The sequence below is a fragment of the Phyllobates terribilis genome, unplaced genomic scaffold (genome assembly GCF_046119375.1).
Source record: "Phyllobates terribilis strain yellow unplaced genomic scaffold, ASM4611937v1 Scaffold_5__5_contigs__length_657084704, whole genome shotgun sequence".
In the NCBI taxonomy this organism is placed as follows: domain Eukaryota; kingdom Metazoa; phylum Chordata; class Amphibia; order Anura; family Dendrobatidae; genus Phyllobates; species Phyllobates terribilis.
The window spans coordinates 620,012,356-620,024,813 of NW_027362765.1; the positions used below are offsets into that span (position 1 = coordinate 620,012,356).

The 12,458-nt window shown below is 43.3% G+C and overlaps 1 protein-coding gene across 1 annotated transcript in view; it reads right to left on the reverse strand.

Annotated features, from left to right (window-relative positions):
• Positions 1-12,458, reverse strand: part of LOC141273769 (protein ELYS-like) — a 116,061-nt gene that overhangs the window by 81,100 nt on the left and 22,503 nt on the right. Inside the window, exons 9-11 of the mRNA XM_073686106.1 lie at positions 5,401-5,533; positions 5,142-5,320; positions 3,916-3,977 (exon numbers count right to left, since the gene is read on the reverse strand). Of these exons, the coding sequence (XP_073542207.1) occupies positions 3,916-3,977; positions 5,142-5,320; positions 5,401-5,533 (374 nt within the window). The remainder of the gene's footprint in view (positions 1-3,915; positions 3,978-5,141; positions 5,321-5,400; positions 5,534-12,458) is intronic.

The following is a 12,458-nucleotide window of genomic DNA, read 5'->3' on the forward strand; positions in this document are numbered from 1 at the left end:
AAACCGCATGTACAATCCGCATGCGTTTTTTCCTGCCAGAGAGATGCAGAAACGCTCAGGAAAAAATCCTGAGCATTTCTGCATCGTGTGCACATACCCTTATACTGGCTTTTAGTCGCTGGGGTGACTCTGCAATTAATAGGAAATCGTCCAAATACTGGACAATTAATACTCCCTGCTCTCTCAGGAAAGCCATAACTTCTGCCACTAGTTTGGTGAAGATACGTGGGGCTGAGGATAGACCAAATAGGAGGCATCTGAACTGATAATGCAGAATGTTCTCCCCCTTTTTCAGTGCAAATCTTAGATATTTTTGACTGTGAGGGTGAATGGGTACATGATAATAGATCTATCGTACACATCATCATGTTTTATTAGTGGAATAGATGATCTTATCGACTCCATCTTGAATTTATTGTATGCCACTGACATGTTTAGAGAATTTATATTTATAAATCGCCCCCCCCGTTTTTTTTTTTTTATTGAAAATAGGTTTGAATAGTATTCCACAAGCCATTCTGCTTCTGGCACTGGTATTACTACTCTGAATCCACCAATTTTTCCACATCCGTCATTAGCTTTCTGGAGACCTGCGGGGACTGCGTAGATAGGTGGAATCTTCCCTACGAAAGCTCTTCTGCATCCCTCTGCAATTGATTGGAGTATCCATGGATTGTTGGATACTTCTGTCCATGCTTTAAGTATTGGATTCTCCCAACTACTCTCTTCGCATCATTGTCTACACGTGCCATTTCCTGCACTGGCAAAGATATTCCTTCTATTACCTCCCTTCGGGTAGCTCCATCTTCCCAGTATATTCTGGTCTTTGATAGGAACGAGGCCTCAGAAAGGATGATACTTTAGGTTTTTCTTCTGGAAACCCCTTTTTTTCCTCTGAGGCTTTTTATACCATATCGTCCAGAACTGGATCGAATACTCAAAGGCCAGAAAAGGGGATGGAACACAGTTTGTTATTGGAGTGGCTATCACCTGACCAAGTTTTTAGCCATATTGCTCGCCTAGCCATGGTGGAAAGTGCCCCATTCCTTGCGGCAAATCTAACTGACTCGGCTGAGGAGTCAGCCATAAATCCCATTGCCATTTTTAGTAATGAAATGGATTCTAGGACCTCATCTCTGGAAGTCTTCTTCCTCAGATGACCTTCTGATTGCTTTAACTATATATTCATGTACCTTGCTACCGAGGTAGCTGCTATTTAAGCTTTTATTATTGTAGCAGAGGTCTCCCAGGTCTTTTTGAGAAGACAGTCTGCTTTCCTGTCCATAGGGTCTTTCAAACATGAGGAGTTCTCAAATAGGGTGGATGCTTTCTTCTCTACTCTGGATATCGGGATATCAATTTTAGTGATTTGTTTCCATAATTTTAATTGCCTCTGGTTCAAACGGTAGACGTGATTTGAAACTTCTGGGAATAAATTAGTGTATTTTTCATGTCTTTCCACTCCTCTAGTATCATGGCTTTAATATGATTATTAACGGGGAATACTCTGTTCATACGGCTTCTCAAACCTCGATCGTTTTATCCTGTACCGGGGAGGGCTGGTGAGTGTCCTCGACTTTCATGGTGTTTCTCACGGCTGATAGAAGTACATCAGTATCTTCCCAGGAAAAAAGATTTATTTTTATCCTTTGGGGAAACGGAGATAGATCCTTCTCTTTCCTCTTGTTCAGGATCAGAGTAACCTGACAATTCTTCCTCCTCAGAACTAGATTCTTCCCACATTATGGTGCTTATATCAGTCATAAAAGAGGAATGTTCCTCCTTAACCACCTTGGCAATACAGTCAGTGCATAATTGTTTCCCATATGTATCCGGTAGCTTTGTGTTACAGATGGAAAATCATTTCCCTCTTTTCTTAGTGGCCAAAGGCATCACAGATCTTTCAGGGATCACCTTGTCCTATAAGAACAAGGGATCATAGAATAAAAATACTAAAGAAGACAGATGGAATCAGTAAGTGAAACAGAAAGGGAGTAATCCCCAGATAACTGACTTGTACTGGTGGTTCAGCAGGTGTATCAGAGCGACCAGTGGTTTGTCCTTCCATAGCGGTCATTCTGGATGCACTGGTAACCTCAGCTCCCCTCTAACAATACTTAAATAGTATTATCACACCCGTTTTCCATCAGAATCATCAAAAAGGCATTTCACCTTAAATTTAGGATTTGGCACCATTTAAAAAAAAAAAAAAAAAAAAAAGAAGCAGTGCGTTCCACGGTGGAACGCTCACCGGGCACTAGAGGTCTGCATGTCGCTACCTTTATAACCGGAAGTGCTGCAAATTCAATCTTCAGGACGCATAGGAGTTGCACGCAGGGCTTGAGCAGCGTGAACTGAGAGCCCCCCGAGGGGGAAGCAGTTTTCCTCGGGAGCATTGGCTCAACCGGACAGGCTGAGGGACCCCTTGATCAGCAAGATGTCGGCCTCCGGACCACGGCAAAAGGAAAGAGGAATGCGAAGAATCCCGATCCTCTCGAGCCCGACATCAGGAGGTCCTGATCACTGGAAAATTTGTGGAGGGGTGTCGCTCGTCTTGGTTCGGTGCCTCCCTTCTTGCGATGTCATCCTCCTCCTTGCTTTGCGTGGATGACGCGTCCCGTATGTCATCTATACAGTCCCCTGCCATTGCGCTCCTGTGCACGCCTACTTCTCTGCCCTGTCGAGGGCAGAGCAAAGTACTGCAGTGCATGTGCCAGAACAGGTCAAAGAGCCCAGGCGCATGCGCACTGCACTACTGTACTCTGCCCTCATCAGGACAGAGAAGTATGCCTGTGTAGGAGCACGATGCCGGGAGAATCTGTGGATGACGTACAGGACGAGTCATCCACACAAAGCAAGGAGGACAACGACGCTGGACAAGGACGGGCGACACCCCTCAGACCAGACTCGACCGCCACGCAGGGAAGTATAATAAAACATCTTTTTATTGTCTTGCAGGCCGGCTTGGGGGCATATACCCTGCATTATAGAATGCTGTATATCAGGGCTGAACGGTGGTGGCCATATCTTATATGGGACAAACCTTGTGACAGGTTCACTTTAATGATTTCCATTGACAAGCAGAAACATAAATGTTCAGACATTGCATTTTTGCTGCAAATGCTTCTGCCCCAAAACAAAGCGTTGGAAAAAAAAACACTCCGTACAACCGTGCATTTTGTTGTATGTATGTATGTATGTATGTATGTATGTATGTATGTATGTATGTATGTATGTATGTATGCATGCATGTATGTATGTATGGTGTAAGTATGTATGGTGTATGTATGTATGTATGGTGTATGTACGTACGTACGTACGTACGTACGTACGTACGTATGTATGTATGTAAAACGTTATTTTTCCCATTCATTTGAGTAGGTGAAAAGTGTTGCAAAAACAAAGTGCATCTACTGTATATAAACTGTTCCAAGAAGATTTAATTATCAAAGGGAATCTCTCAGCAGATTATTGCTACCTCCTCTAAGCAGCCTGATGTAGGTAAAGAGACCCTGAATCCAACGATGTACCACTTTGATTACTGGGCGCAGTAGTAGGGACACAATTTTTAGGTTTAGCAATGCAGCAGAGATGAGAAAGCTGCCCCTGCCCACACCAGGCTCTCTACAGACAGTGAGGTGCTTATCACAGAAGGGGGCTGAGTTGGACGATTGCCGGCCTGCCGGATCCTCACAGCAATGTTAATCAAGGTGATTAAAGTGTAACACCACCACACAGCGTGGACATATGACACCATTGAGTTTAGTGCTTTATCCCCGTCATGCTGTCCTTAATTTACATAGCAAAAACATGCTGACAGATTCCTTTTAAAGAAAAAAATTATAATTTTCAATAAATAAAAATCTCAAGCAAATTTGTCAATTTTAGATAGGAAAGATTTAATTGTTCTTTTACCTCTTTATGAAAGCCAGTGCATGTGATGTGGATAACTCCGGAATTCAACAAGCAAGTAGCATCTTCAATATGACAGAAAACAAAAAAAATATCGTCAGAAAACTCATTAAACCTAAATTAGTTTTTAATTTTTTTAAAAAGTTTAAAATATCCAAGAAATTTCGTTCCACTTCATGATTGTGTTCCACTGGTTGTTGGTTCTTCCCCAAAAAATTAGAATTTTATATCTTCATGTTTGAAGCCAGAAATGTGGCAAAAGGTAGAAAAGTTCAAGGGGGCCAAATACTTTCACAATGCACTGTGTGTCCTGCTAATAAGGCGTGGGATGGAGAGATGGCACATCATTCCTACTGATCACAGGTGAGGACGGGAGAGGGACAGACAAGGGGTGCATCATTCCTGATGACAGGTGGGATGGAGAAGTGGCATTTGTTCTTGGTGATATATAGGGATGAGATGTGGAATGGACAGATGGCACATTATTGCTGCTGAAAGGGTGAGGAGGAGATGGGTGAGGTGGAACACTGTACCTGTTTATGACAGGGAATCAACTTACAGTGTCCATTTTAGGACATGATCAGACATCAAAGTCAAACATCAGAATTATGCCAGTTTGAGGCTAAATACCTTGTCTGAGAACTGACTGACATGTGATAAAAAAAAAGTCACTATTCGCTGGGACTTGAACCCAAAACTTTGTCCAGAAGCCAGTGCACTTACCATTGAGCTATTCACTCAATTGATGAAAGAAGTTTTTCTTGGCTTATGAGATCAACCATGAAAATACCCGAGGTGTCTAAAAGTCACTGTGATTCTGATGTTTGAAGAAAGTCAGATATCAGAATCACATATCAAAGTCACACATCATTTATATTTGGCTTGGAGGAGGTATGTGTGAAAGTCCCAATGAGTTGCAGACTGGTTTGCACTGAAAATCATATAACCTAATAGAACGCCTAGATTTATTCAGTGTATAGCTCAATGGCTACTGCACTGGCTTCTAGACAGCTTTCAGTTCAAATCCCAGAAGCGAACAATGACTAATAATGGCACAAAATCAGGGTGCCGTAATAATGCCAGAGCAAGTACTATCACAGGGTCAAACTGTAGCAGGAGGGGTACATAAACATTATTATATTAAAATAGGTCTAATTTATATAGGAAAAAATATATATAAATTAATTTACTATTCAAGGCCATCAATAATAATTAAAAATAATCATTACCAAAATTATAGGTGCTTGGAAAGTAGAACTGTTCTGGTGGTGGATATGCAGGTGGAACACCTCTACTCAAACTACGTTCATGTACAAGAACATCAAAGATGGTGTCATCAGTCATGTTTGTCAAGGCTTCAAGAGACCAAAATGCAACATATGAACAGTTTCTAAGAAACTGACCAGGCCTGTGAGAGAAAGAAAATAATTGGAGTATACAATGAAAGGAATGCCATTACTCTCCTCTCCCACAAAAAAAAAATCTTACCTTAAAGAATCCGGCATCTGTGCTTGATACCAACGATTTATATCAAACACTCCCATGTAAATTGAAGGCTTATTTTGTCCATACGTATTAACTTGCCAGCTAAATATTGACACACTGGTATCAGGCGATGTAACTGAAAAGAAATCATATTGCTAGAAATATGTACAAAAACATTATTTGCAGTCTATAATAATACCCTAGAGGGCTTTCCATTTCATTGACAAATCTTGAAATAAGTTTTAACCTGCAGGTCACAATTTTTATTAGAAGATTTTAAAACTCCACAAAGTACATGCATATAAGGTACTGCATTTTCAGACAGACGCCGTCTTTAAATGGGTTGTCCACTACTTGGACAACCCCATCTCAATCCTTGTTTGGCCCAGTAAAATAACACCCATAGGGCAGAGTGAAGCAAGCGCTGATTGGCCGCAAGGATCGTATGACAATGTTATGCGAGCCCTGGGAGACCCCGTGTCGACACCTCGGGAACAGCACCGGCAACAGAGGTGAGTATATGTATTATTTTACAAGGGGAAAACATAGGGATTGAGGAGGGGGTTTCCCCGAGTGGTGAACAATCCTTTTAACTGCAGTATAAAAGTAATACATTTTAACTGGATTGGAAACCTTGTGTGTTAGTATCACAAAACCTATTTAGATGTTCTATTGCATGTGTTTTTAATGACGTAGAAGTGAATCTTACATAAAATATTACATATGTTGCATTTGATAAAATACATAATCACTGTTGCAGTTACTTTTCATTAAAATTTGCATCTGTTCTCCTGATATTAAAGGGAACCTGTCACCATGAAAATGCAGTCCTATCTGCAGGCATCATGTTATTGAGAAGGAAAATCAAATTAGATTGATCTATAGTTTACTGAAAAAAAGGTCCGTATAACCCGTATTTTCATCACAAACCTCTGCCTTTTGAGATTTTCTGTCCAGTTGGCGGTCCTATCAGTGATTGACAACTTTCTCTGTACAAGTGTACTTACAGTGATAGATGTCAATCATTGACAGGACTGCCCACTGGACTGAAAGTCTCAGAAAGAACAGATTTAGGTGATGAAAACAGCTTATACTGAATTTTTTTTTTTCCACAAAACTATATATCAATCTAATCTGTTCCTCCTCCTCCTCAATAACATGATGCCTGCAGATAGGACTGCATTTTCATGGCGACAGGTTACTTAAAAATTTTCTTTTTTTATTGTTTACAGCTTATTGCCAAAGGAACCGGCCACAAATGCAGTCTAGCAGCAGTAGCCGAACACACACAGTACGTGCAAGCGCTTTACAGTGAACCTGACATCTGACACTTCATGCCCAATCCACTAACTGATCTCAGCCACTGCCTGAATCATGCCACCCTCAGATTGGGCAGCAAGTATCAGATGTCAGATTCCCTTTAATAGCAGGTCATAAGCACTTAATTGAAGCGGTTGGAAAAAATCTAAACATCTTATTCTGAATCATAAAAGGGCGAATCCCAATAAATAAAAAAAAAACGCAAACCCACATTGGGTAGAGATGAAACTTCTAGATAAAGATGGGTCTGGCTCTGAAGGGTCGTGCTTAAGGGTCTTAATCTGAAATAAGCCGGAAATAGGCCAGAAGGTAGGAGTAACTATTTACTAATTGTGCTTAGTTTCTCTCTCTCATTCACACTTAAACCTTCATTATGCTTACATACGCCCTTGCTGTCTTTGCACCACTAATCCTTACTCTCCTTCGCTATCCCCCAAACCCCAGCACTCTCTAACCAAATAATAATCTCTCCTTCCCGCTTACCCCCTCACCTGACCTCATCTGCACACCTGCTCCTCAACCTCAGATCTATCTATAAACATAAAACAAGCCGGACACTCTCCTTCTCCCAATCCTGGAGCCCCATAATTCACAACTCCCACCAATTCCTCCTCCTATCGCTTCCAACCAACTGCAAACTACCGCAACCTCTCCCAAATAAAACCCGTGCCCCTAACGCCCACCCCCCTGCTCCCTCTCTCTGGAGCACTTTGGAACGCCCACTCTGTCTGCAACAAGCTCTATTTTGTCCACGACCTCTTTACCTCTCAGAGAGGCCCATCTCTCCTTCCTGGGCATCACAGAGACATGGTTGACACACGCCAACACTGTCTCCCCTGCTGCGCTGTGTTATAGTGGGCTCCACTTCACCCACACTCCTCGCCCTGGTAACAGACATGGTGGAAGAGTAGGTCTTTTCCCTTCTACCAACTACACCTTTATCCCTATCCCACCTCTACCCTCCCTTCTTTTGAAGTCCACTCTGTCCGCATCTACTCTCCCTCCAAGTGGCTGTCATACCGACCTGAGAGCCCGGTCACTGCCTTTATTGACCAATTCTCCTCTTGGCTTCTTTACTTTCTCTCTGCTGACATTCCCACAATCAACATGGGTGATTTCAACATCCCCACTGACATTCGCCAGTCAACAGCATCTAAACTCCTGTCGCTTACTTCATCCTTTGGACTTCGTCCTCCTGAGCTACCCACACAGACGGACACACACTAGACCTCACCTTCATCCGACTCTGCTCCCGATCTAACCTCAAAACCTCCCCCTTACCCTTATCTGACCACCATATACTCTCTCATCCCAGTTCTCCTCACCTGCCACCCATGCCCAGCAACTAGCACACCCCCGCAGAAACCTTGCACATCTAGACACTCGTACACTCTCTGACTCTATTCTACCACTGATATCCATATCCTCACTCCACGACACCGTCAACGCCACTGCTTTCTACAATGCCATTCTCACATCAGCTATTGACTCGGTCGCCCTCGACACTCATTCCCCACACTCATCCCATCCCTTACCCATCTCTTCAGCCAATCACTAACTTCTGGTACCTTCCCCGCTGCCTTCATGCATTCCACAATCATGCCCATCCTCAAAAAGCCATCCCTCGACCCAACCGCCTTGTCTAGCTACCGCCCTATATCGTTGCTCCCATTTGCCTCCAAAAGCCTTGTGCAACACGTTCACGCTGAACTTTCCTCTCACTTCTCATCTAACCCTCTTCGACAACTAACAATCTGGCTTCCACCCACACCATTCCACAGAAACTGCCCTTACCAAAATTACTAATTACTTACAGCCAAAGCTGACAATTCTGTTCTCCTTCTTGACCTGTCCTCAGCCTTTGACACAGTAGACCACTGCCAGTCCTACTACAGATCCTCTCTTCCTTTGGCATCAAAAATTTGCCCTATCTTGGATCTCCTCATACCTTTTTAACCGCACATTTAGCATCTCCCACGCTACCTCCTCATCCCGCCCCCACTCTGGGAGTCTCTCAAGGCTCTGTCCTAGGACCACTACGCTTCTCAATCTATACCCTTGGCCTGGGACAGCTCAAAATCTCACTGCTTCCAATACCATTTGTACGCTGATGACACCCAGATCTACCTCTCTGGCACAGATGTCACCGCTCTGCTGTCCAGAATTCCAGCATGTCTATCAGCCATATCCTCCTTTTCTCCTCTTGCTTCCTAAAGCTCAATGTGGACAAAACTGAACTCATCTTTCCCCCATCTTGCGTATCTTCCCCACCTGATATTTCTATCACAATAAATGACGCCACACTTTCCCCAGTACCGGCAATCCGCTGCCTCGGAGTAACCCTTGAATCTTCCCCGTCCTTCAAACCCCATATCCAAGCTCTCGCCACCTCTTGTTGCCTGCAGCTCAAAAATTTCCAGAATCCCTCCATCTACTAAACTGGTTGTGCATGCCCTCATCATCTCCCGCCTCGACAACAACAGCATGCTCCTCTGTGGCCTACCTGCTACCACTCTCACACCCCTCCAGTCCATCCTCAACTCTGCTGCGTGACTGGTTCATCTCTCGCATCGCTACTCCTCCGCTACCCCCCTTTGCAAATCTCTTCACTGGCCCCCAATTGCGCAGAATATCCAGTTGAAACTACAAACACTGACCTACAAAGCCATCCATAACCTTTCCTCTCTGTACATCTCTGAACTAATCTCCCGATATATTTCCTCAAGTAATCTCCAGTCCTCCAAAGGCCACCTCCTCTCCTACACACTAATTCGTTCCTCACCCAATCGCCTCCAAGATTTCTCCCCATCCTATGGAATTCTGTGCCTCAACACGTCTGATTAGCCTCCACATTTGGATCCTTCAGACGGAACCTGAAAACCCATCTCTTCAAACAAGCTTACAGCCTGCCATGACCTTGCTTGCTGCAACCTCAACACCAAAGCTACTGCAACCACCCCCAACCTACTGTCTCCTTCCCCATTCCTGTAGAATGTCAAGAAATCCCTGCCTATGTGCTTATTATTCCCCTAAATCCCCGCCTCTGTTTAGTTATCATATCCCCCCCTCCCCTGCACATCACAGGGCCCTGTGACAAATATACATATGGATAGAGATATAGATATATATATATATATACACATACACACATACATATATTATATATACAGTACAGACCAAACGTTTGGACACACCTTCTCATTTAATGATTTTTATGTATTTTCATAACTATGAAAATTGTACATTCACACTGAAGGCATCAAAACTATGAATTAACACATGTGGAATTATATACTTAACAAAAAAGTGTGAAACAACTGAAAATATGTCCTATATTCTAGGTTCTTCAAAGTAGCCACCTTTTGCTATGATGACTGCTTTGCACACTCTTGGCATTCTCTTGATGAGCTTCAAGAGGTAGTCACCGGAAATGGTTTTCAATTCACAGGTGTGCCCTGTCAGGTTTAATAAGTGGGATTTCTTGCCTTATTAATGGGGTTGGGACCATCAGTTGTGTTGTGCAGAAGTCTGGTGGATACACAGCTGATAGTCCTACTGAATAGACTATTAGAATTTGTATTATGGCAAGAAAAAAGCAGCGAAGAAAAACGAGTGGCCATCATTACTTTAAGAAATGAAGGTCAGTCAGTGCGAAAAATTGGGAAAACTTTGAAAGTGTCCCCAAGTGCAGTTGCAAAAACCATCAAGCGCTACAAAGAAACTGGCTCACATGAGGACTGCCCCAGTAAAGGAAGACCAAGAGTCACCTCTGCTTCTGAGGATCAGTTTATCTGAGTCACCAGCCTCAGAAATCGCATGTTAACAGCAGCTCAGATTAGAGACCAGGTCAATGCCACACAGAGTTCTAGCAGCAGATACATCTCTTCAACAACTGTTAAGAGGAGACTTTGTGCAGCAGGCCTTCATAGTAAAATAGCTGCTAGGAAACCACTGCTAAGGACAGGCAACAAGCAGAAGAGACTTGTTTGGGCTAAAGAACACAAGGAATGGACATTAGACCAGTGGAAATCTGTGCTTGGTCTGAGGAGTCCAAATTTGAGATCTTTGGTTCCAACCACCGTGTCTTTGTGCGACGCAGAAAAGGTGAACGAATGGACTCTACATGCCTGGTTCCCACCGTGAAGCATGGAGGTGGTGTGATGGTGTGGGGGTGCTTTGCTGGTGACACTGTTGGGGATTTATTCAAAATTGAAGGCATACTGAACCAGCATGGCTACCACAGCATCTTGCAGCGGCATGCTATTCCATCCGGTTTGCATTTAGTTGGACAATCATTTATTTTGTCAACAGGACAATGACCCCAAACACACCTCCAGGCTGTGTAAGGGCTATTTGACCAAGAAGGAGAGTGATGGGGTGCTACGCCAGATGACCTGGCCTCCACATTCACCAGACCTGAACCCAATCGAGATGGTTTGGGGTGAGCTGGACCGCAGAGTGAAGGCAAAAGGGCCAACAAGTGCTAAGCATCTCTGGGAACTCCTTCAAGATTGTTGGAAGACCATTTCCGGTGACTACCTCTTGAAGCTCATCAAGAGAATGCCAAGAGTGTGCAAAGCAGTCATCAAAGCAAAAGGTGGCTACTTTGAAGAACCTAGAATATAAGACATATTTTCAGTTGTTTCACACTTTTTTGTTAAGTATATAATTCCACATGTGTTAATTTACATACATACACACACAAATATATCTATCCATCAAACTATACACTGTAGCTCACAAATCAGTTATATGGATGTCTGGCACAAAAATACCACTGCTAAGTGCCACATTGCGTAACTGCAGGGCAGTTTGATTAGCACATATGCATATATAGTAGCTCTATACAGCTACTCCACTGACGTCTCAACCTCAGTCACCTTACTGATTTAATAAATGTAACCAGGGCTGTGGAGTCGGTCTCCATTTAGGTGGAGTCGGTATAAAATGGACCGACTCTGAAAATATATAATAAATTGGGTACAGTAGTATAATGCAGGATGTGCTGTAAATGTTTTCCTAAGAATTTGGGAAAGTTATGAAATGTCCTATAAATGTCTGTTCTGTTCCTGATGTAAGGGTCTCTGATTAGGTGAGATGAATCTGTGCTGCACTTTATGTACACGCTCAGTAGTGAGGCCGTGCTGTGGAGTCGGAGGTTTAGCTTACCATGTTGGATTTACCAATCTGTCGGCGTTGCACCTCTGCCCTCAGCCCTGTGTACTCTGCCCATCTCCTGGCATGAACAAATGTCACATGACCACGGCAGCAATTATGGGATATTTGTATGTTAAGAGACAAGCGGGGAACAGAAGGCTAAAAACAGAAGAGCAACATCATATTGCTTTTTTTCACCATTATTAATTTAGATAGCAACTTGGTCCATTATTAAAGGGAATCTGTCACCCCCTGGCCCTTATCTGACCTCTAATATTGGCATACAGGTGATAGAAATGTAAATGTATACCTACCGCTATGGCCCAGAGTAGAGGTCTAGTTGATTTAAAATGTCTTTTTATTCAATCCGTATACTGATGCTTGGGGTGAAGAAATCCCCGCCTACTTTGTGAATTACAATGTTACCCAACCCCACTCCCCTGCATGTGACGTGCAGTCTCATCTTCCAGGTCCCGCGCACGCTCACCTCACCTTTAAAGGGAATGTGTCACCCCCCTGGGCGATATCAGACCTCTGGGCATAAAGGACTTTAATCAATTCTTTTTTCCATAGGCTTGGTGTCC